Source organism: Nuphar pumila, chromosome 5 (assembly GCF_984573655.1).
Source record: "Nuphar pumila chromosome 5, dmNupPumi1.hap1.1, whole genome shotgun sequence".
NCBI lineage: Eukaryota > Viridiplantae > Streptophyta > Magnoliopsida > Nymphaeales > Nymphaeaceae > Nuphar > Nuphar pumila.
Window position 1 is genome coordinate 45,190,126 of NC_143253.1, and position 22,066 is coordinate 45,212,191.

At 36.0% G+C, this 22,066-nt stretch overlaps 1 protein-coding gene across 1 annotated transcript; it reads right to left on the reverse strand.

Annotated features, from left to right (window-relative positions):
- Positions 1-15,111: 15,111 nt before the first annotated feature.
- LOC149837490 (putative inactive receptor kinase RLK902) lies at positions 15,112-19,428 on the reverse strand. The gene is made up of 4 exons (XM_090007397.1): positions 18,926-19,428; positions 16,887-16,960; positions 16,572-16,759; positions 15,112-15,609 (listed from the first exon to the last, which is right to left on the reverse strand). The coding sequence occupies exons 1-4, from the start codon at positions 18,986-18,988 to the stop codon at positions 15,593-15,595; spliced, it is 342 nt and encodes a 113-aa protein (XP_089863523.1). The 5' UTR covers positions 18,989-19,428; the 3' UTR covers positions 15,112-15,592.
- Between the last annotated feature and the right edge of the window lie 2,638 nt (positions 19,429-22,066).

Below are 22,066 nucleotides of genomic sequence, written 5' to 3' on the forward strand. Positions count from 1 at the left end.
CGGTTCTTCTCAGTAAGACCGTCATAGAAATATTGCACCAGTTGTCAGTGAGTCACCTGATGGTGGAGACACTTGCGAAGAAGATCTCTCACCCTCTCCCAAGTTTCGTGAAACTATTCTCCCTCAATCTGAGAAAAACTGGTGATGATTTTGCGAAATTGATTCGTCTAACCAATTGGAAAGTATTTTTTGAGGAATTCGCGCTGCATTCCTTCCCAAGTGGTAATCTGAACTATCTAAGAGCCTTTAGCCAATGCTTGACTTTATCTTTGAGGGAGAATGGAAACAACGTTAACCTTAACGCGTCATCTCCAAAGTTGTTGATTCGCACAGTCGAGCAAATCTCAAGGAATTCGTCAAGATGACAATATGGGTCTTTGTTGCTAAGGCCGTAAAACGAAGGTAGCATTTGGATAACGCTGGCCTTGATCTCAAAATGACTTGCTCGTACATCAGGTCTCGTGATGCAGGAGGCGGGAGTGTAGACGTTGGGCATGAAGTACTCCCTAAGGGGACGAATCATCTGTTGATCCTCAGCCATGGTTGCAACTCTATGGGCTTTTCTGATACGGGACTCGAGGTCCTCGATCGACTCTACTAGCTTAGGGTCAAGCGAGCATCGCCCTTGCATGCACCACAAGGTAGACCGGTGCAACAACCGTCCTAAGTACAGGCTTTCTACCTAACTAACATGCTAGCGGCCAAACCACACAAACCACAAAGCGAGTTAACAGAAACAAATACTAAAAATGAGAAATAAACAAGCACCACATAGTTGCACTCAACAGAGAAATTGCGAAAATGAAATCTATGTGCACGATACCAATCGTACACAGTCATTTCTAAGGGAATCCTAATGGGTGGGTTGTGCAAAAAAGTAAGCTCGTCTTTACAGTATGCACACACGTGGTTCTAAGCCTAAATGCGAAAAGCAAACTAAATAATCCTAATTAATCAACTAAACAATCTTAATTAAAGAACTGAATTAAACTAACAACCTAAAATATGAGAACAAACACAAGGCAATAAAGTGAATACTCGTATTTCGCCGTTCCCCGGCAACGACGCCAAAATTTGGTGTGAGTTTTGGAAGACGGTTTTGAAAATAATATTTTTAATGAAAATCGAGTGAAAGCCATACACCAAAAATATAAAAAAATGGTTCTCACTAGTGGTAGAGACTGGGTCAAATTCAGGGAACGAGAATATTTCGTATTCAAACAAACGACTAATTATTCTTTATTGCGAAAATGAAAAGTACGAAGAAAATTAAACTACTTGGCTATTACAATGAATGAATATCCTACGCAAAAGGCATAAAAAGACTTTATTACAAACCCAGAATTAAATTCCTAAATTCTAAAATAAAAGCAAAAAGTCTTCTATTCTTGTGCTTCGTGTTGCATGTCAGACGTGCACCAAAGAATATCGCTAACTTGCTCCCGCTTTGCTCTATTTTGCAAAACACGAACACAGAGAGCAGAAAGAGGAAACAAGTAGTTCTATACTAAAACAAATGTAAAATACTGTAAAAAAATTGCAAAAGGAAAGGATGTAACATGTAAAAGTAAAAAATGACTAAAATTTCTAAAAATGCCTAAAATGTACAAAATGATATATCTAAAATAAAACTAAATGCAACACGTAGAATGAAACAAAAATGCAATGTTTGAAATGCAAGATAAAATGTGAAATAAAATGATATGCCTAAGAAAACTAATGAAATTAAAATGCTAATGAAACTAATGAAATGTCATGAGGTAGGCATTGAAATAGTCATGAGCCATCTTTAAAAACAGACTATGAAAACCCGTTTTTCAAAACACATTACCGTGAAAAATGAAGTCAATAACATGAATTTCAAAATGAGATGTCATGAGTTTCAAAATGCCATGAGAAAGGAATAATGTGAGGAAATGGAACGCTGTAAAAAATAAACTGCCATGTGAAAATGAAGTGTTTATGAAAATGAATTTGAGAAGAAATATGCCATGTGAAATATGGTGTGAGAAAGTGAATGGTTGTGAAAATAAATTGTTGTGAGAAATATACAGAGGAAATGCCCTAAGAAATTGAATTTCACACAGTAGATTTGCTCGTATATCTTCGGCAGAGGTGATGATTCCTGCAGACACCGGAAGAAGATTTTCTCAGTGAGAACAGGATTATCTAGCAGATTGGATCAAATTTGATAGCTCTTCTTTGTCATTTTCACGGCATACACAAATGTATTCTGATAGATCCGGATTTAAGATTTTCGATTGAAGAAGTAGTGAATCTGGACGATCTAGGACAAATCCAGCACATTAAAGGGGGGAAAATTTGGCGAGTTTTCACGCTACTTCACCATGAAACCGAGTTTCATAGTGAATCTTCGGAAGGTGGAATGGATGAATCCGGCCAGAGGACAGGGAGTTCTGGTATGTGTAATAGATGATTCTGGCCAGAGGACTTCACGACAGACGTTTGAGATTGACTTGCTTCAGAGAAGATCTGAGCATTTCACAACATCTCAAAGGCTACTGGTTCTTAGAAAAAATGATTCACAGTTCTCATCGTGAAATCCAAAAGATGCTTTCACGGTTAAGAACATGACTTTACCGCAAATCAAAGAGAGCTCTGATTGATCTGATCAGAGTCTTTGATCATGTCAAATGCAATATGCAATATGAAAGAATTGAAAACTATTGATGATGCAACAGGCAATGATGTGGATTGTTAGGATGTTGATGAACATCAGATGTTATGCAGATGATTGAGATGCAGTGAGAGCATACAGATGCAGAACAATGATTCACGATACAACAATGAACAAATGAAAATTAAAAAATCAAAACAATGCACAACAATGAATGAAATGCAGAATTGAAGAACAAATGCAAACAATAGAAAATTACAATGAAAGTGTGATGTGCGTAAATGTAAAACGCATAAAAGAAATCTGAAGAAACAAAAAAACAATATGCAAACTTAAAAAAGGAAAAATCGTGAAACAGAAAGGAGGATAAATATAAGATAAGAAGAGAAGAAAAGAAAAGGAGTAGAGAAGAGGGGAAGAGAAAAGACTTACAGATTTGGTTGGGGGAAATAAGGTGGATGCTCCTTTGCCGCTGCGGCACCCATTGAGGAGAAATCCACTGGCGAGAGAAGGATTGAGAGAAGAGGAGGAAAAAAGAAGGGGGAAGAAGCAACCGATGGAGAGGGGTTGAGAGAAGAGGGGCTAAGTTTGAGCAATGGAGAACAACCCCTCTCAAACCCTACGTGGGTTATTTAAAGAGAGGGGGTTTTAGAAAATGCCCCACTTATTTTCTAAAATTCCTAAAAAAGGCTTAAAATGAAAATGTTTTCTAAAACTAAAAAAAAAAAACTACACTATTTACTAAACTACTAAGACTTTCTAAAAAAAATTATTTTGCCGATTTATTTATTTTTTTAATTAAAAATCTAAATCCTAAAGAAAATATCACTAACTAATTCCTAAACGACCTAATTCGCCAAATTAACTCGTAATTTATGCTTTTTTAAATTTTTAACTTTTTTCGCGCATTTTCTCAAAACTAACGATAAATGTGGGAATTTAATGTGATTATTCATCGAATCATGCATGAATTAATATGATAAAATGCTAGAATAAATGCATGATCAATGTGGCGTGGATCACTGAATTTAAGTGCTATGGAAGTGTTGTCCTATTACGGGATTCAAACTATAACGCAAGGAAAAAGTGCACGACCCTTCTAGAAATGTCGATGGATGACTGGAGTCAATTTATTTTTGGTAGAAGCAATTCCACATCGATGAAAGTTTCTTCTTTTCGTAATATATGGGAAGGTTGGTCCGCTACATGTGCATCTGAAAGAGCTGACCAAGAGTTGCGCGACTTCCTTCTTTATTTTTTTGGTCTTACTTTATTTTCCGATTGTTCTGGTTTGGGAATAAGTTACTTGTGTCTGCAATTCATGGAAGACTTAGATGAAGTCGATAACTATGCATGGGGTGCTGCTATGCTCGCACACTTATACAGTCAACTTTACCGTGCGAGTAAGGGTACAAAAATCGTCGAAGGGTTTTGGCCATTTGTTCAGGTATTTGTTTATTACATATTTAGTACTTATAGACTAAGCTCATTGAAGGTTGTAGTGTTACTAATATATTATTTTTGTAGGCCTGAGCATGGAAGCATATTGTCGCATTGCATCCTCAGTGTGACCCTGCGATTTATGGTTTTTCAAAGATCGATCGGTGGGCTAGAATAAATGTCAAGGAGGATCATGCTAAGTTCATTTTAGATGGTCTGCAACTAAATGAGGTAAATTATTTAAAATCATTTACAATCATTTCAGCATTTATCATTCAGTAGTATAAATCGTTGAAATGTTTAACATTCCTAAGTAATCATCGTTGCATGATTTTGTCTTCATTACTACAAATTGTTATCATTTTAGCATTTATCTTTAAGTATTGTAAATCATTATAATCATTTGCATTCTTAGTAACAGTCGTTGTAATATATTTAGCATTCATTATTATAAATAATTTTAATATTTAGCATTCATTAGTATGAATAATTGTCTATACCTAAACCATAATATTCAATTTACAGGTTTTGTGAAGACCGTATGGAGATGGGGAGGACAAGGACCAAGAGATTGTTGCTGAGGGTGTGAGACTGTCTGACCACGATATTTGGTTGTTTAGCAATTATGAAGCAGAGTTGCAGCATGACAGTTGAGTTCTCCTACAATCTGGCTTGGGACAGTCTATCCCAAAGAAGCCTGTGAAAGTCAAAAGGATGATGAATAGTGGTAGGGGCAAGAACGTGAATTGGCATGAACGCTACAGGGAACAATTATATAGCTGGAACAAAGGAGGTGTCTGTGCCATAGCGTATGATTATAAAGAACGACTATATGATCCCAACTATTTCCAAAAATATTAGGAACCCATGCATCAAAATCTGGAGATTGAGAATATTAGGAACACGTGCCTCCCTTATGTCCCCCATCATCTCGCATCTCAGCATAAAAAACACATCCTTCGTCTTCCTCCAGTTACAACAACAATTACCTTAGTAACAATACACAATGAGGAGCGAATACAGCTAAGAAAAGAGAACATAGTCTCCAACACAAGGTTGGAGTTGTTGGAGAGGAAGAATAAGGACTTACGAAAGGAGGTTAGCAATTTAGGGAGGCAAATGTGGTCACTGGTAGAGATGATGACCAATGTTTATAATAAGTTCGAGGGAACCAAGTGGCCACCGAGGAAAGGGTCTCCACCAATTAAACGAAAGAGACGATTTGTATGTCTTGATTCTCAATCAGACTCGTCAAGTGCCACTGAATAAACAATAGTGATTATTTTTAACCCGATAATTATTTGTTGTAATTGTATAATTCTTTGTTCTAATTCTATAATTAATTTTTGTAACGTAACATTCTTTAATTGTTTAATTCTTTTTTTTAATAAGTGTAAGACACAAGTGCCACTGAATAGATCATTGTAAGGTTCAACCTTTATAAGTAAAAGTGATTGCTTTTATTTTTTATAAGAGATCACGATTTGCTTGCAACCAGTTGCATATAAGAGATCGCGATTTATTTTTTATATAAGGTATTCTATCATGATCTCTACAACCATCCCACCTAAACCCATCAACTAATCAAACAAAATCTGTTTGAATATCTTATTATGATTTTCCTTCACGAGCTTTGTCTTAGGGAACAATACGTTCCATTGCGATTTACACAATGACATTCGAAAATGGTGAAAAAGAAAAAATAAATAAATCAACACGATGTTTAGACTTAGTTAAGAACAAATAAAGGTAACTTCACTGTTGCAGACGTCATTGTGTATATCGCTTTGGGACAATATCTAGTATAACGATTCAGATACAATAGATGTGCAACGATTTGTCTTAACGTGAATTACACAATGACTTATAAAACAAAAAGTAGAAAGAAAAAAGTATTGAAGGTTATAGTGTTACTAATATATTATTTTTGTAGGCCTGGGCAAGGGAGCATATTCTCACGTTGCGGCATTAGTGTGGCCCTGCGATTTATGGTTTTCCAAAGCTCAGTCGGTGGGATACAATTTATGTAAAGAAAGATAATTCTAAGTTCATTTTAGATGGTCTGCAATTCAATAAGGTAAATTGTTTAAAACTGTTTACAAACAATTCAACATTTATCATTCAGTAGTATAAATCATTGAATAGTGTAGCATTCTTAAGTAATCATCGTTGTAGGATGTTGTCTTTGTTACTATAAATCGTTATCGCTTTAGCATTTATCGTTTAGTACTGTAAATCATTATAATCATTTGCATTCTTAAGTAATGATCGTTGCAAAAATTTGTCTTCATTAGTATAAATCATTATCGCTTTAGCATTTATCTTTCAGTACTGTAAATCGTTGTAATTGTTAGCATTCTTAAGTAATGTTCGTTGCAGGATTTTGTATTCATTAGTACAAACCATTATCAATTAAGCATTTAACTTTCAGTACTGTAAATCGTTGTACGCATTTGTGTTCTTCAGTAACGATCATTGCAGGATATAGTATTCCTTAGTACAAATCATTATCGCTTTAGCATTTAACTTTCAGTACTGTAAATCGTTGTAATCCTTTGCATTCATAAGTTATGATCTTTGCATGAATTAAGAAAACAAACATCATCAACATCATCACTAGCATCAACCCACATCCAAATATTGATGCGCTTCGAAAGAGACAACATCATCAGCATCAACATCATTACCTTCAGTTTACGCAGTGGCCTTCGCTAGTCACTGCGAACGATTGAAGGCAAATCTATCTACCAATGGAGGTCCTTATCTGTTTGCAATATTTTTGTTCATGAAGTATATTGGCAGCAGATAATGATATGGATCCCAACAGGCAGAGAAGATGCAATGTTCGCCATTCGTTAATGAAAATCGTATAAGTGATTAGCGTTGTGTACTGTTAAGAAATCATTGTAATGCTCACCCTTCGTAAATGAAAATCGTAAAGTGATTACCATTGTGTACAGTGAACAGAGCCTTGTAATGTTCACTCTACGTAATTGAAAATCATATAATCGATTAGGGTTTAGGTTTTACGGTTAGGGTTAGGGTTATGGTTTAGGGTTTAGGGTTTAGGGTTTAGTGTGTAAGGTTTAGGGTTTAAGGTTTATGGTTTAGGGTTTAGGTTTAGGGTTTAGAGTTTAAGATTTAGGGTTTAGGGTTTAGGTTTAGGGTTTAGAGTTTAGGATTTAGGATTTAGGGTTTAGGGTTTAGGTTTAGGTTATAGGGCTTAGGGTTTTGTGTTTAGGGTTTTGTGTTTTAGGTTTATGGATTCTTGGTGTAGGGAATTGGATTTAGGGTTTAGGGTTACGAGCTTTGTCTATGTGAACGATATAGCCTATCACAGTTTATAATCCCTTCCATACAATATGAATGATACAGTTTATATATAACAATTTTCACTAATTGTATAAATACTGAGTTCTCATACAATTCTCGATTTTCATACCCGGTTTTCACTAACTACGATTTAGACATGTGAATGATACATATTACAAGTATTTATACATGTGAAAGATACATTATTAAATAGAGTTCTATTTTTAATACATGTGAAAGATACAATTCTATTTTTGTGGCTCATGATTCATGAAAATGGCTTCATCCAAAAACTCTTTCTTAATAAGACCATCCAGTATATAAGCATATTCACCTCCTGTTTTGTTAAACTCTTAACAAATCCGACAATGTGGAAATTAGGTCATGCAAAGAGGCATGACAACTAACTTTATGATAAGACTTAAACAGAATTCACAAGCAATTTCTGTGTTCCATAGCTCGCTTTCGAATTGATCTGAGTTTGTCATGAAACAGTATAATATAAGACACTACATTAAGTTTCACAAGAAATGCAAACATCCTCCCAACATTGATTACATACCAAAAGACTTATAAAACTGAAGCTATCATTTTCGATGAGCTGCAACGGACTGGTCTTCATGAGCTGCAACAGACTGATGGTGAATTAACTACACGGTTTTAAGTAACTTCCTTGATGCTTTTCTCATGCATACATAAGCTTATTCACTTTTCGATGCCAAATCTGCAATATATATATAAATGATCTACACAGTTATTTGTAATGAAAGGCTATGTGGCACCACTCAACGACAAATACCGATAAGGTTAAGCAAGTCAAAGAAACAATTGAATGAATCAGAGTATAAACGCAACAACGATTTGTTATTTGCTTATACTATGCATCAAGTTGTTACTTACCATTCCAATAAAAGAAATGATTTGTCATATATGTGTGTTGACGATAGCGATTTAATTATATCTACGATGTTGTGAAGCGATTTCACTAGAAATCGCTAAATAAGCAGCAATTTGAATATGAAAATCACTACCACAAGCACGTGACAATGTATTTTTGCACGCACATGTTTTGAAAGTCTTTCTACAAATATCTTACAAATCGATATTGGAAAATACATAATATCTTACAAATCAATATCCATATCGCATAATATATTACAAATAGATACAACAATTCAGCATAATAGCTTACAAATTGGCACTATAAAACACATAATATCTTACAAATCAATATACATATCACAAAATATGTTACAAATCGATATGAAAATTCGGCATAATAGATTACAAATCGATATTAACAAATAAAATAATATCTCACAAATCGGTAGTATGTTACTACAATCACGATTTGCGATACATTGCACATACTGAGTGAATGGAGGATACCGAATGGGGTAAAGACCCTTCCTCACATCTGTAAACAAGCATTCTTGTCAACAGATCTCAGCGTCTTACAAATATCGTTAAGTTTCCAACCAATCGCGCGTCTTACAAATAGAGGATACAATATGTTTTTTTTAGTCTTTGTGAACGAAATTGATTTGTATTGATAAAGTTACATTGATTTGATTTGTATCGTTGAATTATTCTCGGTTTGTTCTTTGCTAAGTATGTACATCGTGTGGCTTTGTTTGTGAACGAATTATAGTCAGACATTACCGGATGTTGTAGAGGCCCTCTCATAAAATATGAACCATACAATTTATATATAACGATTTGTATATGTGAAGGCATTGCATTGTATATGTCAATTATTCTCGATATGTGAAGGCACTGAGTTCACAAGACAACGATTTTCACTAATTGTGTAAGCACTGAGTTCACATATAATACCCAGTTTTCATACCCAATTTTTACAATTTATACAAGTGAATGATATATATTACAAGGATTTATACATGTGAAAGATACATTATTAAAGAGAGTTCACATGTGATTCCTTTGTTCCATAGCTTTTTGAATGAAGCCATTTTCATGAACGGTGATCCATAATAATATTAACAATTCTGTTTTTGTAGTCCACGATTCATGAAAATGGATTCCTCCAAAAACTTTTTCTTAAGAAAACCATCCAATGTATACGCATATTCACTTACTATTTTGTTAAACTCTTAACAAATCCGACAATGTGGAAATTGGGTCATGCAAAGAGGCATGACAACTAACTTGATGGTAATACTTAAAAAGAGCCCACACGTGATTCTTGTGTTCCATAGCTTGCTTTTGAATTGATCTGAGTTTGTCATGAAACAGAATAATATAAGATACTATATTAAGTTTCACAAGAAATGCAAACATTCTCCCAACATTGATTACATACCAAAAGACTAGTAAAACTAAAGTCATCGTTCTGAAAAATCTGGTCTGGAGGATCAAAGGTTACAACATTGAAAATTACGTCTATAGGGTATTGTTGCATGTTAGAAATTACACAAGTTGGATATTGATAAGCTTCACGTAATCAAATCTACATGGAAAGCAATATAATGTCTTATATACATGTTCATGCGAAGGGCTTGATTGCTTTTGATTAGAGGTTGATTGTTTTTTAGACATTTTCTTGCCAACCAATTCTAGTGCACCATTTGCCTTCCAACGACTGCGATCAGAGGTAGGTTTTATGTCCCCCCCCCCCAAAGACGTCCGTCGATCACATTAAAAAAACTACATAATTTTCGTAACTCCCCTATTACGTTTAGAACGTGAGTGCGGGGAAATTTCCCAAACTCGCTCTCTCCCCAATATGCAAATAGATATTAGGCTCCCTCTTCACTCTCTTTACTCCTCAGACCAGGCGTGCCATTTCTCCCGCCATTGGAGAGAGAGAGAGAGAGAGAGAGAGAGAGAGAGAGAGAGAGAGTTGGTAATGATGATGGTGGTGGCAGTTCGCTCAACTAACTCTTGCTTTGTCCTCTGATGCTCCCCATCCCTGCCTTCCCTCCCTTTCTGCAACCACCTTCTTTAGATCTACCATCGGAGGGTCATCTTCGCCCTAGGGATTGCTGTTTTTAGAGGACGAACAGAGGCGAGGGAACAACTGCAGTGCCATCACCTCCTCCTCCTCCTCCTCCTCCTCCTGCTGAGAGATCTGGCACTACTGTTTGACCCAGAGCCTAATTGCGAGCATCATGGATGAGCTCGAGTCCTTGGGCATTATGGATGATTAGGGCTCTCGTGGGCAGAAAGTAAGGGATTTCCCCCTTTTTCTTGATCATGGTTGGTGAATTTTGTTTGATTCAGGTTCAATGGAAATGGTTTGAGATTTCGAGATTGATCATTTTTTTTTTAATAATTCCAGCATTTCTTTGATCGAGTGATGCTATAGTTCACAATTTGTTGGTAGTACTATATTCTTCTTCTTCTTCTTTCTTTTTAAATTTTATTTTGGTGGAGTATAATGAATTGAATATTGTGGGATAGTTTGGGGTCTTTTGGTTTGTTTATGCTTTGTTTTATTATATTTTAAGGTTTTATAATTTGATTAGGGATGTTTTTTTATTTTCTTTGGTTAGGGTTTGAATTAGGGTTTTTTATTTGATTTTATGGTTTTTTCTTATAGATTAGAGTTTTTTTGGTGTATTTATGATTTATTTTGTTGTATTTTAATGATTTATAATTTAATTAGAGATTTTTTTATTTGACTAGAGATTTTTTTTTTATTTCCTTTGGTTAGGGTTTGATTTAGGGTTTTTTTTATTTAATTTTATGGTTTTTTCTTATAGTTTAAGGTTTTTGTTTTATTTATGATTTATATGAATGCATTTTAAGGTTTTATGATTTAATATGATTTTATAATTTGTTTTTTTATAATTATTTTGCTTTTGGGATTTGATAATTTGGTTTTTTATAGTTCATTTGATTTTAAGGTTTGATATTTTTATGATAAACTTTTATGACATTGATTAAATCATTTATATAAAAAAATATTATTTTTATTTTTTCTCAAATAACTCGAATTGTAAATATTTTTTAGTTTTTAGATCCAATCCGAGATCGATATTCAAGGCTAAAATCAACAATAAACATATCAAAACACTCATATGATCGGACGGATCGAGCTGCACAATCGAAAATGAAGTTATCCAACACATTATCTGTGTGTGTTCGTGTTGTCCACACACAGTGTAAAACTAACATTGGATACAAGCATGATACGGTTGTTACGTAATGAAGAGAACACATTGTTCGTTTTGTTTTGTTTTTTTGTTTTTTTCGTTCAATCCTGCACATGCTATCAAACAAGTCCTTAGATTACATGGAAGGGTGCAAACAGGTTGGATACTAATGCATTATGGTTGATGCCATTGTTGATATTTTAAAAATATCTTGATATTATCGACTATTTCAAGGTAGCCAATAATATCAAGAATATATCATGATATTTTTAAATTATTGCCAGAAAAAAAATATTGTTATAATATCGTGATATTTTTTGAGATTTTTTTTATTTTATTTTAAGTTTGCATTTTCTTATTGTTTTGTTTCTTTTATATTTTAAAACCTGTAAACATGTGTCTTTATTTTTTTGAAAGAAAAATAATGCAAAACTTATTATTTTCTTATCTTTTTTGTTGTTATTTATATATATTTTTTATTTTTTAAACTCTCAATATTTTTCTTAAATATTTTTTTAGGATTTATCAACTTTTGAAAATCTCTTTGAGAAATACCCTCACCTAGAAATTACCATTAATGATACAGACTATCGTTGATGCACATATGAATCCAATTTTTCAGTAAGTAGAAAGTCTGAATCTGAATCCAAAAATAGATCTAGAAAAGTTGTCATGAATTATATATATATATATATATATATATATATATATATATATATATACCGAGAAACATGAAAAGAGGTCCGAATGAATCCAATCAACTATAACCCTTATTTACTCGGAGAGAGAGATGGTCCACCCTTGAAAAACTGTCGGCCTTTTTGAAAAGGTAATGAGAAGGTGAAGTGACACGTGGAAGATTCTTTAATTGTATTTTTCTTTTTTCTTTTTATGTTTTCTTTCTTTTATTCCATTGAATTCTTGTCTTTAAGACAGGGATGTCGACGGGTCGGGTATAACCTGATCTCAATCTGTATTGGTATGAAAGAAGGAGGTCTACTTAAGAATTCCGGTTGATCTTATAGGGTCCAATTAATATACGGCCGATATCGTTTATGAAATTTCATACTAGATTCATATCTGACCTGAGTTTTGATTAAGATTTACAATTTTTCAATATAAAAATATAAAAAACAATATTATTCTACCAGTATGGGTCAGGTCTGGTTTATCTAATCCTGATCGGACCTGGATATGGTTTTACCTATGGTAGATCTGGTTGGAACCTGGTTTAGATGCTGTGCCAACACCTCTTCGTCAGATATGGGTCTGGATCCACCATTTCTGCTGGGGATCTAACCTGTTGGCATCCCTATTAATTAAGAGTAATGGTTGTGACTTATCAGTGAAAAAGTGTTGGGTTCAGGGGCTAGAATATCCATTATAAGGCAGGATCAGACCCATGTATGAGGACACAATTTGCGCTGGTTTGGATCCAAGAAGAAGGGGCATGCCTGTTTGGATCATATCTTGGTGACAAGATAACCTGATTCAAATCTGGATCTGATCCAAGTTATAAACCCAATTCCAGTACCTTGTCCATAAGAGTGGACCATGTCCAAGCGTAGACATTGGTATGGTAAACCAGTTGAGAGCCAAGTCGATCCACATACCAGCCTTGACCTTAACTATGTGAACCCAGCTGAGCCACTCACCTTGACCCGTTTTCACACGCCTTGAGGTCCATAGGTCATCTCAGTCAATGTTCTATTTCTATTGCGTTGATCCACGAGTCAGGTCAAGTCAACCAATCAGATACTTTATACTAGTCTGGTTGGAATGCATGGCTCAAGTCAAACCTGATGTTGGAAAAATATTGGAAGGTGAGAAAACGAAACGACCTATTGAATACAAACGGGTTGGTTGGTTTGGATCAGAATCCAGAGGACCACATCCAAAGACACACCTGCTCGTAACACAACTTAGTTAGGCTCGGCAATTGAGAAGGCTTGAGACAGAGGCGGAGCCAAGAATTTAAACTATTGTGGGCACAAATCCACAATAAAAAAGAAAAAAAAGTTTTTGTGATAATAAATTATAGCAAATGCAAAGAAAATTGATAGAATGTCGTATTCATAATTAGGAACTTTAGTTGAAACTAAACAATATATTTTTAGAAATAATGAAAATTATTGAACTTCAGAGTACCATGTATACTAAAAAAATTAGTTGTGTTTGATTAACAGAGTTCAAGTTTCGATCTTAAATGTAAGTAATGCAATCTACCAAGGCAGTATCCAAGAACTCTAAATATGACCCACTCAAGAATTCATAAAATGTGATCTCAAGACAATCAAATAGTCAGAAAGATCTATATGGATTCATGGAGGAGAATAATCTGCATAATCTAAACCCATTAAGACAGTCAAATCATTATAATGAAGTAATGAAGCCATCAACTTAGCATTTGGCTTAAAACCATAATCACTAATATCAGCATTTTTTTCATTTAAATCAGTTTTTCAGGAGTTTAAAAAAATTAAAAAAGAACTGTAAATATATCATGATAAACTGAAAATATACCAAATTAAACTTCTTAAATTATAATGCCCAGGCAATTCATTAAAATTTCAATTTTGCTATATTATTCAAATATAGAAGAAGAAGATATAGTAGGCGAGACAAGGAGAAGAAGAAAAGAAAAAAACAGAAACAGAAACAGAGGGAGAGAGATGGAGAAGAAGGAAAAAAAGAAAGAAGAAAAAGAAGAAGAGACAGAGGGGGAGAGATTGAGAAGAGAGGTGTAAGACAAGAAGCAGGAAAAAAAAGAAAAGCAGAAGAAAAATAAAATGAAAACAAATAGAGGAGAAGAAAAAAAAAAGAAGAGGAAGGAGAGGCAGAGGAGAATAAGCATAAAAAAGAAGAGAAAAAATAGAAGAAAAAGAAAAAAAATGAAGAATAAGAGAGAGAAATTGATAAAGAAAAAACAGAGCAGGATAGGATAAAAAAGTTGGGCCTAAATAGAATTTTCAACTTTTCTTTTTTTGACAAGGAGATAATGGCAGGACTCCGATTGGCAAAACACTTGACTTTCTCATTTGCACCTTGGTGAAAATGATCAATGTTAGCTACTAGAAGAAGTTATTTCTATCCATCATTATGGTTTTAATTGTCCCTTTCATATGTCATATCTTCTAAGGGTATATCAAATATGCTAGCCATCGTCATGAAGGATTCACTATATCAAGTAATACCAGACTATTCCAACTACAAACATCGTCATGAAAGACAGAAATAATAAAATCCAAGCATAAATAGAAACAAATTTCAACCATCATATTAATCTAGCTCCAAATTGAATTTTAAATTAGAACAAATGAGTTATTGCTTGAAGATTAAGAAGACAAAAGAACAAAACTAAGCAAAAAAAATATCATGTACTCTTTAGAGTCAAGTACCAACCACACAACTGAAATGGTTCATAAAAATCAACCCATCAATACTAATGCCTTCAATTTTTTCACCTACAAACCAGAAAATACACTTGAGTGTAAATATTTCATACCCTCACAGTACATCCAAAACTTCCAAATACATCATAATCCACAATGGACAGAGCCAAGGGTTAAAAAATTAGCTCATCAATAAGAAACTATCTATAAAGTAAACTGCAAAAACTCCTGACACTATAAGAAAAATGTGAATTAGCGACAGACGCTATCCATCGCTAAACTGTTTAGCGATGGATTAGCAATAGATAGTGCTCATCGCAAATTTTTGGTTGCTAATTAGCGACGAAACTCATTTGTTGCTAATCCATCGCTAAATAGTGACAAATTAACAATGAATATTATCCGTCGCTAAATAACCAACGAACTTAGTATTGTGATGGATATTATTCGTCGCTAATCTGTTGCTATTTTGGCGACAGATAATATCCATCGCTAATTCACCACAAAATTTTAAAAAAATTAAAAAAAATTGAAATATAAATACTTCATGTCAAATTCTATATGCCTAAATAGTGCATAACTGATGTGGGTGACAAACTGCTCGAATGGAGATATTCAATTTCCCTTGCCGCTCCCAGGACTATTCGCGACCTTGTCTCCCAATTTAGTGGTATTCTGACTGCTCCTCTTATTCATGTTCGCAGATGTTCTATCAGAAGAAAGAAGAGAAAATAAATGATACAAAACAAGAAGAGACTGTCTAGATTAATGTCATCAAGAAAATCTATCACAATTCAGTGTGATGAATAAAAAACATACAATGAATAAAAGATCTAAATGCTATCAACATTAATCACAAAATACCAAGACCGAATGACTAACCGATTTTGCTTGTCAGTAATTGCCAAGAACAACTCAATCAACTTAATATTCGGAGTAGAGAATGAAGCTACCAAATCAGCTAAAAGAAGAAATAGATGAATGAAAGGACAAGAAAATTACAAATGGTACACCAAAAGAACATGAAAAACATCATGAATCAATCAGAGTATCAGGAAACCAAGCAAACAACTCAACAGAAAAACAAGTCCTACCAACCAAACCTAATAAATTCAATGAGGAAATAAGAAGACTGCATTAACGAGCATAAGATTAAACAAAAACATCAAGAAAAAGCAATTACCAAGACCAAGATCCACTAAATAAAATTAGAAATCAACACCATCTGATCATTTGAAGAGGGGAGAAGAACAAGAAAAGGAAGAGAAAAAAAGGGCACTAAAGAAACAGTGAAGACAAAAAAAACCACAGATCCACTAAATTACTGATCTCAAAACAACACAAGGACCAGCTCCCCCAATCAAACCATTAGAAAAGATAGCAAGCACTATTCAACTAATTACTTAAGAACAAAAAAGAAAAAGTAAAAGATCTATGCACGACCAACTAAAGTACGGCGAAAAGAAAACTTGTATGCAAAATGAACCAACCAACCAAATTATATCAAAACAAAAAGAAAGAAACAATCAAATACAGCTTGAATAAAAAGAGAAGACAAAAACCGAAAAGAACGAGAGAGAAGGACAACACAAGCTACATAGAAACAACAAAAACCAAAATAAGAAAGCAAGATCAATTCCACCAACAGAACGGATCCACCAAAACACTTACCATGAAGCAATGCAGATAGGCTTCCCATGGGCATGTAATCATAGAACAAGAGCTTCTCCTCCTTGGAGTAGTAATACGCCCATAGAGGGACGAGATTTCTGTGCACCATAGACCCAATCTTCTCGATCTGCACCATGAATTCCCTCTGGACTATGCTCATGTCCTTCAGCCTCTTCACTGTAACCATCCTACACACAAATTCAGGCAATGTTTAGGCTATAGACAGGAACACGCATAGAAACATGATTTCAAATATTCAACAATATCAATTATAAAATTTCCATTCTTTTATAAAAGGAAAAGAACCATGCCTACCTAAGCCATTTGTTATTGTGTGACTGATCTAACTCCGATGTACACGTTGCTTTGTAGTATTTGCTAAAGTAGACCTAATCATCAAGGGAAAAAGACTTTAGTAAGAGAGTAAGTCTCATCCCATGGGAATAACCACTAACAAGCAATGTCTTACTACTGCAACACAGTCCCTACAGGAAATCAAGAAGGCATCCAATTGATCCATGTATTAACAAAAAGTGAGAGGGCAGACAGAGAAAGTCTCGTTGTATTTATTTAGTTCAAATACAAATGGATGAAACTACTTTATTTGGCTCCAAAGCATGTAACACACTACTAAAACACAATCACAACAAGAAGAGCGAGAAGGCAACTGCTTGTATTTGTGGCTCAACTGAAAACATCCATACATTTGACGCAGAATTCCATATTCATATTCATGTGAGTGAGTGAGAGAGAGAGAGCATCATCCAAAAGGAACACAACAACAGGGAACACATAAGAGATAACATCAGTGAAATAGTGTCTCTTCAAAACCTTCCTATCCACCAGCAAAAACTTGCAGAACAACCATATATAATATAAAAAAAAAACAGGTTTTACATGCAAAATCAGATAGACTTACCATTTTCCATTCTCTTATAAAGAAAAAGAATAAAAATAAAGTCCACAAGGAATGCCTTTCGTTGATATTTACTAAATTTATATTTTTTTTACTGCAAATCTCTCAAAAAAGGCAAAAAATTACATACTTTTAATACACAAGAAAATAAAGTCATGCCAAACGTCCCCTTCCCCAGAACCTCCACCAAAGCTCTGAGCAAGTCCTCCAGATCGAAGCCTCTCCTTGCCCCGGGAAAGAACACCAACTTCTTCCCAACACCACCAACAACTCCACCCATTTCCGATTTCCCCACCGCATCATACTCCTTTAATCTGCCACCACCACCCATATTGTCTTCCTCCACGTCTGCCGCCTTTTCCAGTGCCACAGGATTTGGCTGGGGCGGCTTCGCGGCAGCCATATCGATCACGCCCTCTTCCCCGTCGGGAAGCCAAATATTTGGGGGTAATCAGAGAGAGCGAGCGAGGGAGAATTTTGCGCTCTAGATGGGCTGGTTTAAATCGAAAAGTAACGGCGGAATTTTTCCGTAGCTAAGCCGTCGCAAATTAGCAATGAAAAAATTTCATCGCTAATCCACCACAAATTAGCGATAGATTAACGACGAATTTTTTTTTCGTCGCTAAGCCGTAGCAATTTAGCGACGGAATTTTTTTCGTCGTTAATTTTCGCAAATAATTCGAATGTTAGCGACATATAGTTTTCTCTAGCTAATCCGTCACAAATTTGCGATGAAAAAAATCCGTCGCAAACTTTCATCGCTAAGTAGTGTTTTTCTTGTAGTGTGAACAAACAAATGATTTATGCAATAAATTCTTATCATTTTCCAGATATTCGGTCAATTATGCAATCAATCACCAATCATCAACAAACTATTCCCTCGTTGCACTCAATCAACAACAAAAAAGGTACCCAAATTCACTCTTAGTTCCATCTCTATTGACCCGTAAAGCGCAAAATGTCAATAAAGTGATCAAAGCACAAGCTTATGTTGAGTTTATGAACCGCCAAACTAAGTAGACCAAAATTCAATCATTGATCCTTACAAACAAAGAAAAAAAAATAGAATTTCAAATACATAGTGGTGCCAACAATGTTCACAGCCAAGACTCGGATACTATTAATTCTATTGTGGAAGTGAAGTAAATGAAAATGCAGAAACAGGACGAAGTCAGATAATACTAGAATTCCGTCTTGTAAATCGCAGAATTTGTAAAATAGTAAATTAAAAAAATTTAGCCAATAAAATTATATTTTCAACACAATAAAAATAAGAATTTTCTGATATCATAGCGCGGATATATGATCTGATAAACAAGACAGACTGATACACTTGGGACACAGTCACACTCCGGACAAACACTTATTCACGTGCATTTTCAAAAACTGTATGGGCAGAATCTGCAAATGGTCAAACACGAAGAGGTATTTTTGATACCTCTCCAACGAATCCAAGAACACTGAAAACCAATACTGGGTTGATGAGATATCGCCCTAACATACCAAGATACAGTCACTTGAATGACAGAGTCCTCTGTTCGAGCCCATTTTTGGAGACTGTAGATACAGAGTCTTCCAATAAGCTTAACACGAAAGTTGTGGGGGAATCTGTAAGCTTTCCGACGAGTCCTAGAATGCATAAATTCAACCTATATCTAAGGAGATACGGTTAGTTTACTGCAACTAGGTTAGGTAGTCCAGAATACCAAAACGAAAATAGCAAAACACCAACAATATATTTTATATGTCGATTTTATGTTGAGGTGTTTAAAGTTCAACCTGTACAAAAAGATACTTCTAACAATGATTTCTCCAATTTGTAATATCCCTTCCTCCGAACCCCAACTCCGGTTAGACAATGCAAGAAGCTCAGAAGCAAACAATATCACAAACCAAATCCTTTAAAAAATACAGTTCAGTTTCAGAAATGATTAAACATAGAATCAGAGTTTCAATAAGGTCTATCTCAGCAAAATATTAAATCCATGGTTCATCAATCATCCACGGCACACGTTCAATAAAAAATAAACAAGTTTCTAGGCAAACCGAAGTAGAGAATGTAGGTTGTTTCAATAACACGATTAGTTGGTTCAATGACACCAACAGCAAGGAAAACCTCTAACTTAAATCACAATCATCCACAAACAGAATATCGATTCTTTTTTGAATTCCGTATTCAGCAATAACGATTTTCAAACGACACTCACATATTTTATAATCAGTATTTCTAGCATAAAACACTCAACAACTGAATGTATTGGGACTCAATCGCAGTCATAAGTTAAGCAACCCAAACAACAACAATAATAATGAAAGTTTAAGGCGAAAAGAAATTTTCAAACAGTCAGTTGACACAGCAACTAGCGACATGTCAGTCCGCCACTACTTCGAGTCCGCAATGTCTCGAACCACTGCCTTTAACGTGGACAACGTCAGCCCTTCTCCTGCTTCACAACTAGCAGAGAAAGAACAAGGTGCGCGACTACCAGCATCACCCATCTCACGACAACACTAATATGTCAACCTCCCGGTTTTCACATAGCCACCTGCTTGGACCAAGGTGGATGATTCCCCAAAATGATGCCCAGCATAGGTGCAACAGTACAACATAAACAATGGAGGAGGCTCACAAGTCGGCTATGACCTCACACTCAATTCGGCAATACGGGGTTCACAATTTTGCCAAATAGTCACAAAACTTAGCACCTTTCTCCCCAACTTGGACAGCTCCAAGTAAGATTTGAAACCCTCCTCAAGGCTCACGTTTTCTCCATCCTTCTTTTTCCTTTTATTTTTTTTTCTAAGTTAAACAAAAGTAGCATCTCCCCTTGATTAACATTTTTGGAGAGTTTTAAAGGAAGCAATAATGATGTGTGAATCTCATTGGCCTTCTTGTGTGGTGGTCAGCAAGCAACTGCATTTTTTTGTCTTTAATTTTCCTCCTCTCACGTGGCCAATGAAGAACCACAAAAATTTGTTAAGAGTGGATCTCTTGAGTGATACCTTCATTTTAGCCAATACTAGCAAAATGTGATTAGGATTGACCCTTTAAAAGGCTATCTCCCTCAAGGCCTAACCGAATTCTGCCATTTGTTTAAGGCTTCTCTCAAATTTGGATTTAGATCTGAATCTAAAAATAAAAAACTACTAAATTACCTCAATACGTCCTCTAGTGCTACAAAATAAGTCCTGCAGGCACCAGGGCCATCCGGATTCATAGGATCCAGCTTCTACTAAAAATAATAAATCAAAAAACATTTAAAATGATACAATTTTTTATGAGTGATTCCAAAAATTATAAAAATGAAATCGCATATCAAAATATATTTTCTGAGATGAGTGAAACCAAAATATCTGAAAATTAATTCATGCAAAATGACAAAATTGCCCTTAGATACTATTTGGACCCAAAATGGGTATTTTTGGCTTGAGGGTCATGGGTATGGCATTCTGAATTGGGTCCCGCTCTTTGTGTAGATCTGAATTGGTCCAAATGCATTGCATTATATAGATACACCATCACAAAGGAGAAGAAAAAAAAAACAAGAAACAAAAGAAGGAAAAAAATAATAGAGAGAAAAGAGGTAAGGAGAAGCACTACAAGAAAATTGTTAATTAGCGACGGAAATTAGCGACGGAAAAAATCCGTCGCTAATTAGCGACAGATTAGCTAGAGATAGAATCTGTCGCTAATTCGCGACGGATTAGCGAGAAAACAAATTTTATCGCTAATCTGTCGCTACTTAGCGACGGATTAGCGACTAAATTTTTTGTCGCTACTTTTTATTACAAGAACACCATTTTAGCGATGGATTTAGAGAGGGAACTCTGTCGTCGTTAATCCGTCGCTAATTAGCGACGGCGTAGCGACAGAATATATTCCGTCGCGTTTTTTGTATTTTGATTTAGCGACGGCTTAGCGATGGAATGTTTCCGTCGCTAAGCCGTCGCTAAATGTCGCGTAAATCCCTAATCCCATCCCTCTTTCTCTTTTTCCTGTTTCGTTGTATTGCTCCCGCCCGCCGCCCTCTCCCTCCCGCCGCCCGTCGGCTCTCGCCATCGTCCGGCCGCCGCCGCCTCGCCGATGATCCTCGCTGCCGACCTCCCTGCTTGGCTAGCGGCTGCGCCAGGGACCCCGAGCACCGGCGACCCGCCGCCGACCTCTTCCTCCTCCCTGCTGTTCCTCCCTGTGGCTGCTGCCGGGAGGTGTTGTCTCCCCTTCGCCGGCGACTCGCAACCGGCGTCCTCAACCGCCGACGACCGACGATCCTCCCTGCAGCCACCTCTTCGCCTCCGCTCTGAGTTCTGGCGACCCAGTGGCCCCCGAGCTTCGCTCCAGGTCTCCCCCTCTCTGCTGTCGACTGCGCCGGCCACCAGCAACCTCGCCAGCCGCCGCTCCCCGTGCTTTCCGGCAGGGGGGGTCGACCCCCTGCGTTTCTGGCAGGGGGGGTCGACCCCCTGCGTTTTCGGCAGGGGTGGTCGACCCCCTGCCGGAAAGGCATGGGGGGTCGACCCACTGCCGGAAACGCAGGGGGTCGACCCCCCCTGCCGTAAAAGCACGGCAGGGGGTCAACCCCCC